Source organism: Pleuronectes platessa, chromosome 18, assembly GCF_947347685.1.
Source record: "Pleuronectes platessa chromosome 18, fPlePla1.1, whole genome shotgun sequence".
Classification (NCBI taxonomy): Eukaryota; Metazoa; Chordata; class Actinopteri; order Pleuronectiformes; family Pleuronectidae; genus Pleuronectes; species Pleuronectes platessa.
Window position 1 is genome coordinate 21334734 of NC_070643.1, and position 21580 is coordinate 21356313.

General features: G+C 41.7%; 2 protein-coding genes across 4 annotated transcripts; both read left to right on the plus strand.

The window, feature by feature from the left end:
• The first annotated feature begins 2719 nt into the window (after positions 1-2719).
• On the plus strand, positions 2720-14016 carry znf384a (zinc finger protein 384 a). 3 transcript variants are annotated; one of them, XM_053446255.1, is made up of 11 exons: positions 2720-2868; positions 4920-4987; positions 5799-6093; positions 6767-6889; positions 7323-7486; positions 7584-7660; positions 7806-8030; positions 9643-9810; positions 10221-10299; positions 10410-10568; positions 10860-14016. In XM_053446255.1, exons 2-11 carry the CDS (start codon positions 4925-4927, stop codon positions 11265-11267), a joined length of 1761 nt encoding a protein of 586 aa, XP_053302230.1. In that variant the 5' UTR covers positions 2720-2868; positions 4920-4924; the 3' UTR covers positions 11268-14016. The 3 variants fall into 3 exon arrangements, with proteins under 3 accessions (XP_053302230.1, XP_053302232.1, XP_053302231.1); XM_053446257.1 differs by lacking the exon at positions 9643-9810; XM_053446256.1 differs by lacking the exon at positions 6767-6889.
• Positions 14017-15096: 1080 nt separating this feature from the next.
• On the plus strand, positions 15097-21549 carry kifc1 (kinesin family member C1). The gene is made up of 17 exons (XM_053446253.1): positions 15097-15215; positions 15468-15557; positions 16275-16371; positions 16827-16880; positions 17057-17140; positions 17323-17521; positions 17622-17787; positions 17983-18150; positions 18471-18584; positions 18672-18758; positions 18902-19099; positions 19270-19434; positions 19656-19794; positions 20008-20147; positions 20268-20341; positions 20466-20541; positions 21016-21549. Exons 2-17 carry the CDS (start codon positions 15471-15473, stop codon positions 21058-21060), a joined length of 1893 nt encoding a protein of 630 aa, XP_053302228.1. The 5' UTR covers positions 15097-15215; positions 15468-15470; the 3' UTR covers positions 21061-21549.
• Positions 21550-21580: the final 31 nt, after the last annotated feature.

Here is a 21580-nt window from a genome sequence, read left to right on the forward strand (position 1 = left end):
CACTCTAATACAGTATCTGGTATTAAATACCATAATTCTCTAAGATTTTAAATATATAAATATTGACATATGATGATGAGTGTTCACATCCTAATACTACTGTATTTACTGGATGTATTCTTAAGCAAAGTGGTGCATTTTGTTTTATAGAAGCCCGTAATGTAGCAGCTCTTGTATGTCTTATGGAAAACAATAGGATTACTGTACTAAAATGAGGATATATGTATGATTATTGTTTTTTAAGTAAGTCTAATGTGAGGAGATGATAGATTTGATCAGAAGCGATAAACTAGTGGAGAGAAAAGGATATTGGCAGCTTCTTATCTTAGATGTATCTGTCACACAGAAGGATGATGCTCATGAAGATTTATCTCTGAACTGCTCAAACTATTTATAAAACTATCAACTGTATATCATAACTCTCACTCTATCGCCCTCTACCTCACCACAACCCCTGGGGCTGGGTATTAAATCATGTTTCACGTGGGCACCCTATCTTATTTATTTCCTAATTTAAGGTGTCAACAGACACACAAACAGTTGAGGAATTTACCCAAGAAAACATGTTTACGTTTCTTTAGTGTCATTTGTTGGAAAGTATTTGTTGCACATTTTGTTTTGTCGTGGCTTTTTGACGGCAGTTAATTCAACCAAAAGTTTGTTTCTCTCTCCTCTGCATGACACCCAGCCCTGAACGCCTCGCTGCGTGCACTGCTGGATACCGTACAGCCAAATTAATTAAAGCAGCTTTCTAAAAAGTAAATTATATTTATTGGAAGATGAACACTGCTGTTATCACACAGCCACAGACACCTGTCACACTAACTGTAATCTTGAGAATGCATGAGCTTCACTTTGTGCTTCTTCACGGTCCCGTCAGGTAGGAAGTGTCATCTTTGTGCTTCTGTATTGAAGTGACTTGAAGTGTTCTACTGATGCTACACTGTGTATGAACATAGATGTACTTATACAGTATATATTTGATATTTGATGCAGTATTAATGTAGCACTGTTACCATTAACAATTCTACTAACAGCACTGTTTCATCATAAATGTATTTAAGATAGTTTAATCCATTTTGTGGTTTTCTGTGTTATTTCAACTCCTGGAAAATACCACTCTGTTGAATTTAAATTATTCTGGTCGTGTTTTAGCGAAATGTTTTTCCACAATTTGTACACGTTACAAATGTCATTAAATTGCAATTTTTTTTCTCTTTCTGAGAAGAGAGTAATTAATTCCTGTCGTCTATTTATTACGTTGCTCATATCTTATCTACTGTTTTTTTGTTGTTCTGATTTGTGCATGTTGCTGCTGCTGTATTTGTATTCCTTTTTCTATTTTGCATCATTGTGTAAGTTGTGTTTCTGTTGAATTGTAACTGGTTAATGTTATTTATGGTGACTGCATGAAGGCCAGCGCTCACATGCACATTGAGATCCTAATAAACAAAGATTTGTTTTCATTGATCCGACACAAATTGTAGATTTTTTTTTCTGTTTGCACCGAACTAGGAATACTAATTTTTTTACTCCAGGGATTCAAACGTGCAACCTCGACACTGGCCCTGTTTCTGTGACAGATACACAAGCACTGCAGAAATTATAAGTTTTGAAAGGTGTGTGGGACTATTGTCATCATTTGGAAAATTGTGTTGTGCTAAAGATTATGACATTTATTAGACCAGCATTCACGAAGCATCTGATATAATGATGCATTCACACTGACAAGGTAATTATTGCACCGGAAGACACTCTGTGAGGTTGGCAGCTGTGTCAAGTTAGCGTGGGATAGTTCAAAAGATACAGGAAGTAAGATTGTTCTCTTTCACAAGTGAGACAAACCTGAGTTTTCATGTGACACAGCTCTATATTTATTCATTTAATTTGAACATGACCTTGTTTCCAATTAGATGTGGTCGTGTGGCCTCTTGTCACATTGCATCCTGCAGATTAATATTTCTCAGATTTACTTTTCTTGCTTTGCTGTCAAAGCACTTTGTAAACTCTGTTTTTAAAAGGTTTTATATAAACAAAGTTCATTATTACTATCATAGCGGTGACTAGATAATGACTGTATTTTCATTTATGGCTGAAATATCCCATAGAGGTCCCGTGTGTAAGATTTAGGTGAAACACAAGTCAAGTTCATGTGGATCCCGGCTCACAGGGATTTCTCTTTCTAAACAATCTCTATAACAGGAGAGTTATGGGGGTAGCTTTCACTGAGGCAAGGGAAGTAATTGACGCCATCTGTCACCATGTTAGTCTAATGCACAACTTAGTATAGCGTCAGGTATTCATCTTCAAATCTGTATTTATATTTGGCTTCAGTACTCTGCCTCGGATACTTCAATCACCTTATAATTAATATTTGCATTGTCAATATCCCCATTAGCATTTCATTGGGATCAATAAAGTATCTATCAATCAAACTATCAATCACTCAATCTATCCATTGGTATCAAATACAGCAAATAGTGGGAAGAATGAAAACAATAGGATAAATCACCAGAGAGCAAACAGTCATATCAAGATTAGGGGAATATGAAACATGAAACTGTTTTGTAGACTCAAACACTTCACCCAGTAATAGTGGTCAGTAGAAAGCAGGTGAATTGTAATGGTTCTCGCTGAACTTTCCCTTTAAAGCCGAATAGCCTGTTAACTGCGGTGGTTTTATTTCTGAAAGGTGGGACCGGAAATGCTGCGGGTTGACTATGTGCGACTTGACGCTGACGACGAGCCGGAGGGAAAAAAAGCGAAGAAGAAAAAAGAGGCAGATCTGAGGTTTGAGGATTTCCACAAAGTTTCCTCCGTCGGGACGTGCGGAGGCCGCGGGGGGTCGACGGGACCCCGATCCCACCGGTAATTATCCCCGGAGCCGTTAACCAACCGTGAAACAAGTGTTATTTCCACGGGCTCGCGCAGCACCGGCCGCCGGAAGTCTGCACCGAGCTGCGTCTGCCTCACTCCTGCGTTTTTTCTGTCTTCTGTTTTTTTTTTTTTTTTTTTTTTTTAAATCGGAGACTTTTTCAGTTTCCCTGTTCTCGCAGTGAGATGAGCACCGAGTGGAGGATGGGGGCGTAGGGAGCGAGCGAGCGTGTCCGTGTTTACTCACCTGCTTCCCCGCAGCGACACACGGGCCTGTGTGTGGCTGCAGCGAACAAAAGGAGAACATTCATGGAGGCGAGTTAGCTGCTAGCGCCCCTCGTCCTGCTAGCAGCTAGCGCTAGTGTCGAGCTGCTCCGTCCATCCGACCGTAGTTCGTGTTTGTTTACGCAGCTGCTAACGTTAGCCCGCGGCTAGCTGTACCACAGCTCTGCAGGCGGCTTGTGACCCGCGTTCACAAATGTCTCTCGGGTCCCTGGACGGAAACACGGCTCTGAGGAGCAGATCTCAGATCTGCCACCGAGCTGCCACATACCTGCACTGATTCTGCCTTTTAGAGGTTTCCCCGACATTTACAGGTGGTGCAGCTGCAGAGAGGAGGCTCATGGGAAATAACACATGCACATGTATTATTACACTCTGCCAATGTTGCACGAGATATAAGCGATATAGCGTCACCTTAGATTATCTGTGTCAATAGTTCATGTCTGAAGTTTATCTTTCATGGGCCTGTTCGTTACACTACATGTCAGCTCATCTTTACTGACATGTAATCACATGCATGCTTCTGGTGGCTCTGCATGTAAACAGACTTCACATGCAAACACAAAGTCCGGTCTCATAGCTCATTTTACTGTTGCAGCAGGAGCGGAGTGTGTTGAAAATAAAGTGCAAACGCATGCCGACATCAGACGATGAAACTATGACACTTCCTCCTGTGTGCTGCAGAGGATGTGTTGCCTGTGTGTCAGGAAACAGGTGGAGTTATCAGGGTGAAAAGCTGTTTTCAGACGCGAACGAAGGAAAATGTTTTAAAAAATTGGGTTTGGACATTTCCCGGGGTTTCCTCCACACATGAAGAGGCAGCAGGAGATTGTGCAAGTCAAAGTGTTCACATCCACAGGAAAATCCCCAGAACATTCAGGCGAGGGGTGGAGCAAACAGGACATGACACAAGTCCTGATGAGGAAATCACATGGTTTTGTTGACAACAGCGATGGCCGTTGTCGCCCAAAGCTTTGGAATCTCGTTGCCTTTTCTTAGTCAGCTCATTCCCATCGTAACATTCTTTCAATTTTGCGTCAGTCGCACGAAATGTTAAAACACACCCACTCGCTTCGCTGTGAGTTTCCTGCTGTTTTCTCACATGTGCTCGCTCTCACATTTTATAAAGGGAGCAGGCATTAAAAGTTCCTGAAAAGATCAGGAGCAACTGTTTCTGAATGAAGCTTTAAACAGCGGGTGTTGTTTTCAATAAACCATAGGCACTCTTAGAAAGGACGTTATTTAGAAGTCAGCCATGTTACCTCACCAATGACTTTCTGGCACGTTAACAATGACTCGTTATCCAAAATGAGACTCACTAACATATCGCGGTTAAGGCCACCACTCTGAGATTGTGATATTCGTTTACAGCAACACATGCTGTCTAAGAGACTATTGAGCAAGTGCATGGACTTTGTCATGAAACATTACAAAAAGCCTCCAAGACTGATGATCATTAGTGTTTCAGCTCTGGCATCCATCCCTTCTGGGATTGAACATCTTCGCCTGATTCCTTTCACATCATCTTCTCTGTGAATCTGATCAAACTAAGAAAGACAAACACAGCAGCATAAATCTGAAAAGCATTTCAGGCACCTTGAAATTTCAAAGGCTTCCAACTCCACACTGATCCTTAAACGTGACGTGTTCGGAGGAGAGGAGACAAGGAAAGGAAACAAACGAAGATGATGGTTCATACAAGGTCATAGTGAGGAGGAGGAGGAGGACGGGTGTTTTCTAAGTGTCTTGCTTTTTAATTACAGAAATAATGGACGATTCTCATTTCAACTCATCATACTTTTGGTCTCCTATCCCAACTGTACAAGGACAGGTAGAGACAACCTTATTGTTGTAATTGTCTTGAAATACACATGGTGTAGTGGTCTTGACCCTGAACTTGTTTTAAATGACACCACTCACTTAGCTGGTCAAGTTAACCTCACATTAAAGTTACTTGAGTTCTGTGAAGGTTCACGTGATCACTCCTGTCCCTCTCCTCTCTTCAACCTCTCTTATCTCTTGTTTTCATTCACTTTTTGCATCTCACCATACCTTCGTTCTCTCCTCTCTCACTCTCCCACTGCCTTCCTCTCCTCCTCGTCTTCTCCCTAACCCACTCCCATCCTTCGCTCTCCTCATCCTGCTTTGGGAAACCTCCCCTTATTCTCTCTATTCTTCTTCCATTCCTTCTTCTTTCACCATCACACTATTTTCTCCACATCATCTTTTATCTTCTCTTTTTCATCTTACGTTTTTTTCCTCTGTGAACCTTCATCTTTCACTCCCTTTTTCTCAATGTAAACCATGCGTCACTTTTCTTCTGCCTGTCTTCCCACATATCTTGAATTTTTTTTTTGGTCCTTTTCTCTTTGTCCTTTGCAACTTCTTTCTTCCTCATTCATCTTCCGACTCCAATAATTATCATTATGCTACTTTTCCTCTTCCTCACCTCTTCACAACCCCTGGTTCCTCATCCCTCTTTCTTTATTCATTCTCATTTTCTTCTCAACCTCACCATTACCCTGTTGTTACTCCAAAATGTAACCCTTACCCATTCTTCACTCTTTTCCTCATTATTCCTTCACTCTTCCTCTCCTCCTTCCTCTTTCCACAATCCCACCCCTCCACTCATCCTTGTTTAGATTGAGAACGCCATGTTCCTGAACAAGGCAAAGGAGCAGCTAGGCCTGGAGAAGGCCAATGCAGCCTCCTTCTCTCAATCCTCTACGTCGTCCACCTCCTCCCCCCACTACCCTATGGCTGTGCTCGCCATCCCCGGCTCAGTGGACTCAGGGGCCGGTGTTCGACTGGTCCCGAAACAGGAAGGAAGTGGGGGCAGCGCAGGGGGAGGTGGCGGAGGGGGGCACCTGCACCAATCGCAAACCTCCCAAAACGTCACGGTTGTGCCTGTTCCCTCCACGGGCATCATGACTGCAGGTTAGTGGGCTGCTGTGTCCCACCTTCTTCTTTCTTGAGTCATGACATCCCCCACTCCATTCACCATCTCCCTGTAGTCGTATGATATGTGTTGGTGAGATGGGTGCATGAGCGTCAGGAAAACTAAGATTCAACAACAGCTGCAACGAATCTGGATCTGAACATTTTCTTTAGATCCAGTAAAGTCTCTTTCTACTCAGTGTCATTATTCCCAGGTTTTAAAGGAGACATAAGGAGACACCTGCACATGTTCAGGTTGAACATTTTAGTTAGTGTTATTACTGTAAAAGCTTAACATGCGCTAATGTTCAGAGCAAACATCACTTTCCTCAAACTGTCCATCGCTGCAGCTCCTCTTGTCAGCCTCTGTCTCAATCTCTTGGTTTAAGCTCCTGTCTCTTTAAGTCCCACTTCTGTAACGCCTAGTCTGCTGTGATTGGTCAGTGTTTGGACCTTAAGCTTTTAAAATTTTAAGAACTTTTACACACATTAAAATCTATGTAACACACAAGAGGAAAAAAACAATGAAAATATATCATAAATCTCCTTTAAGATACAAGTTTAGCACCTGAACGAATAATGGTCCAAATAATTTTAATCCAAATAGTCTGTTGTAAAAGGATTAATAGTCTCACATGCCTAGAGAGTGAAATTAAAAATGTTTTCCTCTTAGCGGGGTTAGTGATCACCACCCCCCAAGGCACACTGGTCCCCACTGCCTCCACGCAGTCCTTTGTAGCTGGACCCCACACTGCCACCACCATGATAGTGTCTGCAGTGCACCCCTCAAACACAGGTACAGTCCCCATCACTTCAGTCACTTCCACATGTATCCATCATGTGCAATCATGGACATGCTCATGTCTATCTCACATCCTGAGGCAGGAACTAGTCATGCAAGTGATGAGTGTTGGATTTTTCCATCTCTAATAGTCACCCTCTCTGTCTCCGCCCTGCCTTTTCTCTTTTTAGGGCCCGAGCACCGAACGGTGGGAGGCCCTATTGAAATTGAAATGATTATTGTTATCATTATTTATTTTCTCTGGATGAAAGAATGGGCTTTTTGAGGGCTTCAACAGGCTCAAAAAGTTGCTAAAGTTTGCAGTAAATTAGAAAGTGGTGAAAATTTATGTATTCTGGAGTATTTGGAAATGGGCGTGGCAAAATGGCTCAACAGCGCCACCTGGAACGCAGCCCCTAGTTTCTTTTGACTTTTCTCTTGTTTCCAGACAAGAAGCAGGACTTTGCCCTCCCTCCTGCTGTTGTAATGCCGACACCATCAAAGCGAGGCAGGAAGAGCAAACAGGTGATGAGCAGAGTGGCGGGAGTAGGTGGGGTCCTCCCTCCAGGAAGTGATACATTAATACTTGCTCATCTAGCTGCTGGTGGACAGGTGCCTATCATATATACATACTTACATGTATATTGTATATAGAGTATATATTTTCTTTCCCTCTCAGCAAAACTAATATGTTGACATTGTGTTGTAGCACCACACTGCTGATCCATACGACCTGTCAAATGATGAGGATGATCATACTAGCAAGGATGGCCCCAAATCCTACAGGTAGTCGATTAGATTCGATTATTTTCATTAGAGAAAACGGTCAGAACATGTCAATACAGAAGCTATTATCATGGGAATGTTCAGGATTTGTAAATTAAATCTATAAAGATTTTCTTCTCTCTGTCTTTCTCCCTCACTCACCAAGGTGTCGGATGTGTGCAGTGACGTTCTTCAGCAAGTCCGACATGCAGATCCACGCCAAGTCCCACACCGAGGCCAAGCCCCACAAGTGCCCCCACTGCTCCAAGTCGTTTGCCAACTCCAGCTACCTGTCCCAGCACATCCGCATCCACAGCGGGGCCAAGCCCTACTCCTGCACCTACTGCCAGAAAACATTCAGGCAGCTCAGTCACCTACAGCAGCACACACGGTACTGAGCTGAGTGGGTCGTGTGTGTCTGTGGAGGGGGTTGGGGGGAGTTGCATTCTTGTGCATGTGTGTTTCTGTTGTGTGTGGGTCTGTGTGTGGTGATGAGTGAAGGGAGGAAGGGATGGTAAGTTAGAGATTTATTGGGAGTGTGTTGACAGTGTAAACCCCTTTTTGCACAATCGAGCCATCACTTTTTAGAGTGCGACGCTCGTATTAAAGCAAAGATTGTTATTTTGTGTATTCTTCAATTTCTTTTCTTGTAACTGAGATATAACCAGAAGAGGACTCAGTGAATTATGAGCTAAAATCCATCAAAGTGCGGTGATGGATGCTCTGGTGGTTGGTTGAGGTTGTCATCTTACAGAACCAGTTGCCACTGAAATATACCTGAATTTCTCAGGAAGCTGATGTTACGTTTCTCATCCTGCCCGTGTTACCATCATACGCTTGGCTTGGCTTGGTATTGCATGTATGTTGCCTGGTCTTGGTTACTCTTTGGATCCACCTCTATCTTTGAATCATGTTCGAATCACCCTCTGCAAATCTTTCTCTGTCGTAGGTGTCACTTATTATTTTTAAACCGTCCCCTTTTCAATAAAATTGACGTTCTCAGAATCAGGTGCAGCAAGTTGAAGAGTAAAGCTGAACTGTATATCCGTTAAAAAGTCTTAGAAAACATTAAAAGTGATTATCTCCAATATTCAGCCAGAAAACGTTTAAAATATGAAAACGTCTAAACAGAGTTTGCTGGATTTGTTACAGCAGAGCTCTTCTGGTTCAGGAAGCCGGGGATCATGAGTAATATCCTGCTTTCAGTGAGTGGGACGACAGTCAGAGCTCCACTTAACACTTTTTTCTCCTCATTAACACCACTTCATCGCTCGGACATGAAGCCCAACAGAATGAATCACCACGTGTGGCTGCAGGGGGCGCTGATGCTCAGTAAACATTACACATTGTTGCTTTAAACCAGTGCACATTATTGTCTGCCTTTTTTCTACACCAAGTAACCCTGCATGTTTTCACCACCTGCATGATCCCATCTGCAAAAGGCACAAAGCTGCTTATCAGAGAAGGGTTGGACATGTGTTTAACAATGAAAGCAGCTTTCTCCTGTTCATGTCGTCACAGCTCAGATAAATGTTTTAATTTGATGTTTGACCTTGTCATTCACCTTCTTTATGTTTTCATTTACCTTATTGCCATGCACTGGCTTTTCTTTTGGGGATTCAGGCCATTCGTTTTTAACAGGAAGATTTGCTCCTTTGGCCAGATATTCACATATATTATACATAATACACACCCTTACCAAATAGAGAGAGACTGCGAGAGAGAGAGAGAGAGACTGCAAGAGAGAGAGAGAGAGAGAGAGAAAGTGTGACTGTGCTTGCTGTATGTTTTTGTTCTGTGTTTTCACAACTCAGACGCAGCACAAAGAGCACACTGTCGTGCTTAACAATCTATGATCAACACGTGTGATCGCAGATCCTGTTAAACGCATGATTTGGTTCAGTTCATCATGAATTTTGGTCATGCTGTAGCTTAAAAATCTCTCGCTGTTTCTCTCTCTGTTTCTCTCTCCATCCCCTTCAACCCTCCGGTCCTGGTGTTAGAAACCACACTGAGTCCAAGCCCCACAAGTGTCCCCACTGCTCCAAGTCGTTTGCCAACTCCAGCTACCTGTCCCAGCACATCCGCATCCACACTGGGGCCAAGCCCTACTCCTGCTCCTACTGCCAGAAAACATTCAGGCAGCTCAGTCACCTACAGCAGCACACACGGTACTGGTCTGGGCTGGGCTGGGTGGATTCGAACGTCTGAGTGTGTGTTTATGTCTGCATGTATGGGAGCTGGTGTGTAGAGTGTTTATAACATCTTGAAAATGTGTAAGACATGATGATTTGCCATGTTGTACCGGGGTTAAAGTGAAACTTAACTTTTAATCCTAATAAAACGAGAATAATGTTTTTATTTAAGTGAAATTAAATGAAGGAGGAACTAAAGCGTGAGAAAATACCAAGCTTTGGTCGTAATGCTTGTGCATGCATGTCAACAGTGATTTGTGATGCCGTGGGAAACTGATATACACTATGTTGGTTTGGATTCGGGGAAACATACTAATTACTCACAATAATGCAAATCACTCACATTTTCATTTTCTCTATGCCTGTGATAAACTCTGTTTTTGTAGGATTCACACCGGTGACCGGCCGTACAAGTGTAACCATCCTGGCTGTGAAAAAGCTTTCACTCAGTTGTCCAACCTACAGGTAAAAAAATTCACTGCCGATGAAATGTTCTCTGATTTTATTTCCTCTTATCTATTTTGGTCTTTCTTAACTGACCCCCCCCCCCCCCCCTGTATGTTTCCTCCCTTCAGTCTCACCGTCGGCAGCACAACAAAGACAAGCCATTCAAGTGCCACAACTGTAACCGTGGTTACACCGATGCTGCCAGCCTGGAGGTGCACCTGTCCACACACACTGTCAAACACGCCAAGCTCTTCTCCTGCGGCCTGTGTAACCGATCCTATACCTCGGTAAGCTCTCACATTAAGGTTTAACAGAAGAGACAGACTCTGGTCTAACTTTGTCCATGAATGCATCCTGAATGTGTCCAAATGTGGCCTGAGTGATCAGATGCAAGATGTATTCTGGAGGCATTTGGGTGCGTTCAGACCTGAACTTGTGCTGGAATCACTCAGGATGTTGATGTCAGGTCTGAACAGGGTCTTTGACAGAAACGTAGACAAGAAACCACTGAACTTTGATTTACCCCTTTTTTTTTTCCTGCCCTCATCTATCTTCTATTTCTCTCTCCTTTACTACAGGAGACGTATCTAATGAAACACATGAGGAAGCACAACCCCGACCCACTAACAGTGGCAGCAACAGTAGCTGCTCAGCAGGCCCAGGGCCTGACGCCAGGTGGAGGAGGGGGCAGGGGCCGAGGCCGTGGCCGAGGGAGAGGAGGCGGTGCAGGAAGAGTGAGCCAGCTCCAAAGCCAGAACAACCCAAATAATAGCAACCAGAACCCTAACGCAGGACCCCAAGGCAGCTACCAGCAATCCTCGGAAGCTGTGGTTCAGTGTCCGTTTGACCTGCATCAATACAAGACAGTGGCAGCCGGTGAGATCCAGTACAAACCGGTCTCTGTGGCAGACCTGCCAGTGGTCCACAAAGACCTTTGCCTCACTGTCTCCACATCAGCCATACAGGTGGAGCACATGAACTCATAGGCTGCATCTTCCCACTCTGAGGAATTACTTAATGTGTCTGCAGTGTAAAATCAAAAAGGTCCAAATGAACAACTAATTTGACTCTATTCAATATTGTAGCTTTTTTTAAACAAGGAGAAAAATGGCTATGATTTGGTGGAATTTGTTAACTAGATCATCTGATTTATTGATACTTGTATAAGGAACCAGTGGAATCCATTTGGTTTCACTTCCCTGTGGCTTCGAGTGACAATTTTTCAAAGGAGTTGCTCACTTATGGTCAAAGATTGAAAATGTCTAATTTCATTCAGTCAGTGCCAATTTTTCCTACATTTTAAGAAGCTTCAATGTTGAGTAGAGGATTAAATTACTTGGTCAACCACAGATATTTTACTATATGTTTCCGATTCCTGAGCCAACATGGTGCAAAGTTTCTCTCAATAGAAATGCTGGTCGAGGAAAGAGATATAAGAGGTTTATTCTTCAGCCTGGAGCCACGTTCCTCCAGTTTGTGAAGACTCCTGAATCCTCATCTGATATTTTAAGTCTTTTGATGATTATTTAGGAGGAAATTAAATCCAGACCTGAGGCATCTTTATTCCAATTTTAACTTAAATCAACTTGCTCTTTAAAATGCACTTAAAATCCTAAACCAGCAGTCCTGCTCTGAGAATCTTGCTGAAAGCGGCTCACCGGTGTCACATCTCTTTTTTATTGCATTGTTTGCAATATGCATCATTGGAGGATTGAGGTGTAAAATATCTGTAAAAAGAAAAATTACATTGTTCTCTGCACATTTACAGTCCAGAGAATGGTGTGGTTGTTTTATAACACATTCAGATCACATTAATCTGAACATTCTCCAGTATTTTGTTCAAGCCAAAACAAGGGAGGGAAAGAAGAAGGAATCGGTCTTGAAAACAATTTTTTTTTTAATGCAACTGAAACAGTGACGCAGAGCTACTGAAAGATAAGGGCGTGGTGTGTTCTGGAATTGGTTTAAAGCCTGAGGCTGAATCTCAGTGATCATTTCACAAATCATGTTGTCCTTATTTACACCCAACCTCCTCAGACATTGAGGAGCTGAGGAGCCGTTTCCCAAAGTATTGAACGACCGAGACGAGCGGTTGGAGAAAGCAGTAAATGTGAGGGATCGGCAGCAGAGCAAGATGTAAACACGAGAGGGAGCGAGTGGGTCGCTGGGGTGGGAGGGGTCAAAAGAACGCACTTAGTGAAGTACTTCACGCCTATGTTTGTCATCATTGTACTTTTTTTAATATATCATGTATGTATTTTTCTACCAACAGAGGAACGTGTTAACAATAGATGAGAAAGCCACGTGAGTGCATGAATGTGAAGGGAACAGGGGAAAGTCTGTACAGAGTGTTTTTGTTCCTTTTTTATCCAGAGGAAGACAGTTAACTAACCTCCAGAGAGTAGAGACTGCCCAACTCGACATTGTTGGGGAAATAATGATTGTGTGATAAAAATGGCTGACAGGTACTGTTATCAATCTTTTTTTAAAGACCTTTTCATACATATTATTACTACTTTCATTATAACTGTATTGCAAATATTATCCACATTATTATCAAACTGAGGCATTATTGTATTTCAGTATGCTGTACATAAAATAGATAGAAAAGACTTTTTCATCTGTATAAGGGAAGTGTGTCCTGTGTATTGCATATACAGAAACTAAAGGAACTCAAATGAACAAGTATCAAATCATGGCCGTGTCCCAGGTCACCTTCACACTGACAGAACGTAACTGCTACGCTCAACAAAGTCTGCAAAGAATGAGAAAGAAAAGTCTTTGGGAAATTTACAAAAAGATTGTTAAATTAGTAGTTTTTTGTCCTTTCTGTAATGTGTGACTAAAGGAAAATTTGCTGCACTTTCAATCACACTCATCCATTAAACTTTTCTAGACTTCAACCGAACCTCAAACATTACAGAGCAGTTGGCAGAGATGGAGTTGGGGATAAGATAATCCTTTGAATTTGCCAGAATAGGGTTCTCACAAATTGTTTGTTGTTGCTGTAGTTCTGCTGGGAATTTCTCCATGAACACTTTAACTTTGTTAATCTTAATTATAAAAAAAAGGCAGTCCTATTTTGAAACCACATTTAATTTCACTCTATCCAGATTATCATTTGGACCTGCACAAAATTGCAAGCATTCATAAATATGAGTCGTATAAATATGACATATTTTATCATAAAGATCCGTGAAATCTCTGAGAAAGCAACAACATTTTTGATATATCTCATAATGTTAAAGAAAGTGCAAATCAATTCCAGGACCAGCATTAACATTTGGACCTAAACCTCTTCCTTGGTCATGGCCCATCCCTCTAAATTTAATGGAAATAGGTTCAGTATGTTTTTTGCATATTCTGCTAACGACGAAACAAGACAAAAACCTGATCTCCTTGGTGGAGGTAATGAGGCTGTGACGTTGGCCTGGGACACTGCTGCCATGTTTTTGTGCTCTACCCAATCACAATGCTCTGACGGCCTCTACACAGGGCTGGTGTCTTCACATATACTCCTCCCTGTACTTCATTGTGTCTTTTTATGAAAAATAACCCATTCCCAATATTCATGTTAATGTTATTACTGATTTTCCTGATAATAATACAGTAATTAACTTCCCTCTTATGCTACACTCTGGCATACTGTATGCACAGTTACACCTCCTGCTCATCTGAACAGACTGTTTCTTCCCTTAAGGAGAATAAAGTTAAAAAAAACAGTTTATGAAGAAATGCTCTATTGTCTTGTGTCTGTTTGTTTTGTTAACTCTCCGTTTGTATGGCCCTGACAAGTATGTATGATTATTATTTATCTTGTACTTGTTTGATAAATTCTGAGGCTCAAGTTGTGTCTGCATTTTGTTGAGCTGGAATTGCGAACTTTGTGTTATTGTGTTACTAATCAATTCGACAAAAACCTGGAATGATTTACAGACGAAAGATTCTCTGTGGAAGACAAAATAATCAGACATTGAGTAAACAGTTCACAATTGATACCAGTTAAAATATTGCAAGTGTCCGTGTGTTGGGAAGAAAAAGTTATTCACACAATAGCTCAAAAATAGAAATCAGATATGTCAACGAAGGAGAATATATATACTGCAACTTATCTGCAGTTCCTCAATGTATATTGAAAAAATGTAATACCATCAACATTCATTTGCATCTGAACAGGAAAGACAGTGAAATCAGGCAAAAACCTTTGTGACGTAATGTTTTAAATATTAAATGTAAACAACAGTGCAGGGACCAGTCAGCGTTTTTTATTATAGGCATTTTATAACTGACTACTGAGCTTGTTAAAGAGCTTGTTGTTTTACCTCTGTTAAAGGGTTGTGTCTGTTGTGTGTTTGTTGTGTCTGTTTGTTGGTTGGTTTATGTGTTTGTTCGTTGAATTTCATTAGGCCTCGACTACAGATATATTTATGTAATATCAGTGTCGGTAAAGAGGAAGTGATAACAACTGGCTTTGAATTTAAAAACCAAGGAGAGCTGTAGAATAACAAATACTAATAAAAAAAGAAAAAGTTAAGTATTATTTATTTTAAAAAACATGTTAAAGAGGTGAGCTAACTTTACTTCGTGAGGTTCATGTTGTTCATAGACTAAATATAAAGATGATAAAATGATGATATAGATCAAATAAGATCTGTTTGCAGTGACGGAGCTACAGTGAATTTAAAGCACGACTCGTTTCACTCATCAATATTGAGATTTTGCCTTTAGACTGTGCAAACCTCGTGTATCCCGCCCGAGTGGGACGTTCAGTGCAGTATGACTAACACATCAACACAAAGGGGCGTGGGTTGCGGCGGCTCAGCCAATCACGGCAGCGTGTTGGGAGCGCCGAGCCCAGCAGTTGGATTTGAATTCAAACGTCCGGACGCGGAGCAGAAGAATCATCGTCATCCAAGTTTTCTGTTCTCATCCATGTAAGAATTCACTTTTCATACGAATCACGCTAAGTGCGAACACGCGGTTCTAAGACCCGGTTCCTCCGCTCATTCAGCGGAGCTGTTTCCTGTTTCTTCAAGTTAATGGCGGCTAACGTCAGCGATGTGGCTAACGGCTGCTCCCTGACTTTAAGCTAATGTGCATCAGTTGCATTCTCCTTCCTGCTGAGTTGGACTTTGTTTTCTCTGTGGTTTGCTAACATGGATGTTCTCCCTCCTGACTGTGGACAGAGCATGTCCCGTTTACCGGTGATGTCCAGTAAGAGAGTCCTCACCAGCAGCAGCGGCTCAGAGAATGGCCCGGACTGTGCTCCTGCTCAGGTTCGTCCTCAACACTAAGACACACCTGTTAAATGCGATGCACTCAGGGACAATGACAAGAACTATTATTATTTCAGTAAGTTTAAAGACAGGTTGATAATCCTGAAGGTCGAAGATTTAAATTCTGCACAATCCCTGAATTTCTATCTGTATAACATAACATATATTATATTATACCATATGTATGCCTCTTATTGTGAAATACTCTAAACATATATAGATACATACCATTCTTACATTCTCATCATACTGTATACTGTTGTGAGTGTATACGTGTATGCCTGGGTTGGGACAAAATATCAATATTGCAGTACATCGCCATCTTGACATGTAATAATGGATAATCTGGTGCTTAATGCAGATATTTAAGTTGTGTATTTATTTTATACCTTGCACTAATTTGTTTTCATAACTCTACATTTCTGATAAATTAATTAATTTGCAGACCGCAAAACTTCTCTCCGACTGCTTGTGCTACAGATGGGAATCATATTGTGATGATATTATATGTTATGTACTACTCTTAAAAATACATCTTTTTGCAACAAAGTCAGATATTTGAGAAGCCAATAACAATATTGATCCACAGAGCCAATTCGAACGTGGCCCTCAAACGATGAGGTATTTATTATACATGGGTGTACAGAACAAAGGAGATCCCTTCTATAGACCAAACTGTGATTGTGTTGCTCCTGTTTTGTGTGTGTGTGTTTGCAGAAGAGGACTCGGAAGGACCCAGAGCCGTTCAAACCACAGGCGGCAGCCACAATCATCGGTGGGAAGCGGCCTGTTGCAGCAGCCAGGGCCCCTCTTTGTGAGTTAACATCTCAAACCTGATTCTCACACCAGAAAAGCTTTGCCTTTCTGCGTATCTTTATATCTTCTTTATCTTTCTAAAATCAAGCTTTATACTTTTCATTTTATCAAAGTATCAAGCCTTAAATACATTTCTTCCCTGCAGTAAGGGTCTGATAACAATAACATTATGGAATTTGCTGCCAATTAAACGTAGACGGACTAACTCTCTGGCTTCTTTCAAACCCCCCCCTTCAAGTTTTCCTCAATGACTATTGTATTATTTGATCATTTATATCTCTAATTGTATATTTTTTTATATTGTTTGCTTATGTTCCATTGTTTTATTCAATTTTTTTCTGCCAGGTGTTTCTTACCTGTTAAGCAATCAATGAAATTGTTAAGGGTTAAAAACTGTTTAGCTCTAAGAAGTGTATTTCTTATTTTGATGTTTGTCTTTTGTCCCGGACACAGTGAAGCCGGTCAGGGGTATGGGAGCTGCCACCGTGGCTGCTGGTCCTTCCAGAGGTAAGACCCTGAAAGCATTGAGTTCACTAACCTGGAGGTGTGTTTACCCGCTGATAAGACAATTAAAAAATTCTTTGTTTCTTTAGCAATCTATCATTATATTGGTAATACATCTATTATGTGAACATCTGTGCTAATTCTTATGCATTGTCCTTAACCACATTTTGTCCCATCAGGTGTCCTAAAACCATCTGTAGCAGCAACTTCAGCAAAGGCAGGCAATGTGAAACAACCTGTTGCAGCCACTGGGGCAAAAGCAGGTGAGAAATTACTGCCGTTAAATAAATGGCAGTGTTTTTTACTTGCCTTCCTCACAAATTACAAATGTTGCAATTGTGTGAAAAGGGCAAAAGAGTTTCTCCGTAAGGGACTGAAATAAGAACTGGGGAAGATGAGGTCTGATAGGAAATGTCATGACTGTTGCTGATGCTCTTGTTTACAGGTGGAGGCGCCGCCAATAAACGGCATGCGTGGGACCTGAAGGGCAAGGTCAGCGACATGGAGGGTAAGATCCGTAACTACCAGACCAAGTTCAAATCTGTCAACCAGGAGAATGAGACTCTGAAAGGCTCCATGACCCAGAGTCGGACAAGAGTGGAAGTAATGGAGAAAGAGCTCGAAAAGCAGAGAAACCAGATCAGGTACCAGGACCGATTCATTCGGAAAGATTTATTAAATTAAACATTTTACTGCCATTACATTGTAATGTTGTAACTCATTTGTCTCTTTGTAATCCATTAGTGACTACGAAGAGGAGCTGCAGGCCCTGTCAGGGGTCCGGGATGAGTTGGAGCAAGTGTCTAGTGATAAGAGCACTCTTCAAAAGGAGCTGTCCAACTTGGAGGGCAAATACAAGGTCATGGAGACGCTCAGAGACAGTCAAGAGACAGAGCTACAAACTCTTAAGGTATAACGTCACCTGCTGGTCAACAGAGAATACTAGTGATCTTCAATGTGCAGTATAATTACACACACATCTTCTTTTTTATCAGAGCAAACAACTGGTCAACTGTTTAAAGAACCTCTAACAGTCCTAAAACCAAACCAAGATTTTCAGATTTTGTGAATAGATGTTTCAGTTGTTCCTCCTTTTTCACTCCAGATGAAGCTCTCAGTGCAGGAAACGACTCTGGTCCGCGTGCAGGCAACCCTCAGAGACACTGAAGAAGAAGTCCGCTGTCTCAAAGAGACCATGGTCCAGCAAAGAGACGACCTCCATGCCGGTGAAATGGAGCGCAGGCGGCTCCACAATGCCATTCAGGAGCTCAAGGTGGGTTATCGGGAGCGTGAAGACTCTCTCAAAGGCCTTTCAGCTGATCTATGTGCTGGGTTTACACTGACCGATGTTAACATCAAGAAGTTGACTTGTTTACTCTGCAGTTGAGTCTCCAAATGTCTCAGTCTCTGCCCGTTCATACCACAACAAGGACCCAACGTTTTCAAACTAAAACTGGGCTAGTAGAATTTCCAGACTTCTCAGTATTAGATGCTGGAAAACTCTAGATCAGACAGCAGTGATTACTTTTTAAAACCAGGTTAGGGTTGGTAGTTAGGACTCAGACTAATCTGTCCATCATCTTTCTCATGCAGGGCAACATCAGGGTTTTTTGCAGAGTGCGTCCACTGGTTGGTGGAGGCCTCAGCAAGCAGATCCAGCTCCCAGCCAATGACAACAAGATGATAACGCTGGCCAAAACAGAGGAGGTGAGAATCCTGTCCGCATTCCACATCTCTCAGAGGAATGTTTGTGGTCACAGAAACTGTTTTCTTTACCCTCTTCCTTCTTTTCAGTCTCATACAGGCAAAACTGCCGACACTCAGAAGAGTTACAACTTCAACTTTGACCGTGTGTTTAGCCCCGATTCCTCACAACAAGAGGTAAACAATATTCATGTGTCACAGCTTACAGTACTATCTATAAAGCAGTCTTTGAGTTATCATGAATAACTCAAAGGTATTTTTTTTTAATTCACATATTTTGTTCAGGAAATTGCACAATGACCATTTCACCTTATTTCCAGGTCTTTGAGGAGATCTCTCTGCTGGTGCAGTCAGCATTGGACGGCTACAACGTCTGCTGCTTTGCCTATGGCCAGACAGGAAGTGGAAAGACATACACCATGGAGGGAGACGAGTTTGACCAGACCCGAGGCGTCATTCCCAGAGCTGTGCAGCAAATTTTCAAAGCAGCAGAGAAACTAGGAGCACAAGGCTGGGAGGTTAGTGTGGTCTGTGATTCATGGCTCAGCATGTTAGATATTGTGGTGTGGAGCCTAGAGCATTAAATACAATCCTCACTATTGATTTATATCTCTTATATCTATGAATGTTTTTAACTGTGGAGGAGAGTTAATAACACACAGGAATTGTCTCTGTGTTTTTACCTCAGTTCACCTTCACAGCAAGCTTTGTTGAAATCTACAACGAGACCCTGAAGGACCTCCTCTACACCGGCAAAGCCAGCAAGAGGCCTGAGCATGAAATCCGAAAGTCGACCAACAATGAGGTGACCATCACCAACCTCACCTATGAAAAGGTCTCCAACGAGGATCAGGTACGGCAGAACGGTTATATCTCAGCTGCTTAAACCACATGATGATCAACAACATAAGCTGTATCTTTATAAAAGAAGAAAGTATCTCTCAAAAAGACGACAATAAACTCTGCAGATTTTCAAAGCTTGTTCATTTTGAAATTGTGAAAGAAGTACACACGGATGCTTGAGTATCCAGCCACTGTTTTCAAGAGTAAGGAAAGTCGTTGATTTCCATCTAGGTCCTCGGCCTGATTGCCTTGGCCAATCAGAACCGGTCCACAGCCCAGACAGCCCAGAACGACCACTCCTCTCGCTCCCATTCAGTCTTCCAGCTGGATATCGAGGGAGTGAATTTGGGCAGGGATGTCAAATGCAAGTGTGAGTATAACCCCATTGATTAAACCAGCATCAGAACTGTGGCTTCACTTGTATTTTTTGAAAATCCAAAGTGTTGATTGGCCATCAGCTGGAACTCTACATCAATATTGTGCCTCTGAAGCTTCTTATTCTGTTCCTCAAAAAAGCTCTTTTATAATCAACCTTTTGTTAGCCTTCATAACTTTCATAACACGTTTCTTTTTGTGTGTATAGCCACTCTGTGCCTGGTGGACTTGGCTGGCAGTGAGCGAATGGTGAAGAGCCAGTCTCAGGGCGAGCGCTTCAAAGAGATGACGGCCATCAACGGTTCTCTGTCCAACCTCGGCCTCGTCATCACCGCGCTGGCCAACAAGGTCTGTAAGCAGGATAAGGAGCTTGGATAAAAACTGACTTTGCTGGGATTTGTTCACATGAACATCTAAATCCTTGTTATTTATTTTGTTTGACATGAACTTATTTTTCTTCTCATCCAGGAGAGCTATGTTCCGTACAGAAACTCCAAGCTCACATACCTCCTGCAGTGCTGCTTAGGAGGAAACAGCAAGACGTGAGTTCCTTAGTGTATCTTCACATCTCCAACAGTCTGCTACATAAGATGCTGCATTACGTTGTGTCAAATAATTTGTATAAGTTTATTCATGCTGATTCTATTTCTGTCGTGCTCATCCCAGCTTGATGTTCGTGAACATCGCCCCAGAGGCCGACAGCTTCGGGGAAACGCTCAACTCCTTGAGGTTTGCCAGCAAGGTCAGTGGCATCTTTGTGTTTTGTTGTTTTTAAATATGTGCCTTTTATAAGATGGCTGCTAAAACCTGATATGAACATGAACTGAAGTCCCTTAACATAAACAATATGAAAGCAGCTTGCACTGAGTAGAGTGCACACCATGGCCCAACCGTCCCTTAAATTCAATATGCACCAAATTACGCACACTCACAGATATCAGTCATCAAAATCAATCCCATAATTAATTTATGAGAAATCAGTCGAAATATTTGCAATGTTACACAAAGTGGAAACAAATGGATCTGCATCAAAATTTTATTTGACTTTTTTTTGTGTAATCTTCCTCAAAAACATACAAACCAACCAACAAACTCACAACTTAATACATGACAAAAATGTAAAAGCAGAGGTGATGATATTTTCGATGCTATGCTATCGTTTTTAACGGTGTACTTGATGTTGACACCTCGTGTTTTGTGTTTGCTGTTTTTTCAGGTGAACGACTGTGTCATCGGGACTGCAAGTGCCAACAGGAAGTAGAGTGAAGCTCTGGGAAAAAAATTGTTCTTTGTCCTATTTTTACCGTTATTGTAGCAGCATGAAATCCTGTCTTTTATTTACAGATTGAGCTGTTTGGTTCGCACTGTGGTGCCGATCAGTCAGAACCAAAAACTCAAAAATCCTTTAAAATATTCTCCGGGCCTTGATTAGTGATCACTAAGAGGCTTCTAAACATTCTTAAAACTTTTTATGTAAATCCAGTGGATGTGTACATATGCATATTTCTACAATTTTTTAAAATCTCCATATATACGACTCTTTTATATACAGTGAGTTTTTTTTCTGATTAATCACTCAATGCTTTAATCTCCACTGCAAACAATTGTTTAAGTAAACTGTCATTTCCAATATGTATGTTATCGTTTTTTGTGACACTTGTGATAAGTAGTAATCTTGTATATTATTATTTCTCCATCTGTACTCTCTGAGCTAATGTGCTGAAATAATAAAGACCTTCAGTAGATGGCCTACTTGCATTTCATTTGCGTTATTCTGCCAA

What these genes read in the sequence shown, in the direction of transcription:
- znf384a (XM_053446255.1), top strand. Translation starts at nt 4,925, where the DNA reads ATGGACGATTCTCATTTCAACTCATCATACTTTTGGTCTCCTATCCCA. An exon ending in CACGGGCATCATGACTGCAG is followed by an intron (nt 6,094 to 6,766) that starts GTTAGTGGGCTG and finishes TTTTCCTCTTAG; the next exon opens with CGGGGTTAGTGATCACCACC. An exon ending in ATCTAGCTGCTGGTGGACAG is followed by an intron (nt 7,487 to 7,583) that starts GTGCCTATCATA and finishes ATTGTGTTGTAG; the next exon opens with CACCACACTGCTGATCCATA.
- kifc1 (XM_053446253.1), top strand. Translation starts at nt 15,471, where the DNA reads ATGTCCCGTTTACCGGTGATGTCCAGTAAGAGAGTCCTCACCAGCAGC. An exon ending in CCGATTCCTCACAACAAGAG is followed by an intron (nt 18,759 to 18,901) that starts GTAAACAATATT and finishes CCTTATTTCCAG; the next exon opens with GTCTTTGAGGAGATCTCTCT. An exon ending in CAGGGATGTCAAATGCAAGT is followed by an intron (nt 19,795 to 20,007) that starts GTGAGTATAACC and finishes TTGTGTGTATAG; the next exon opens with CCACTCTGTGCCTGGTGGAC.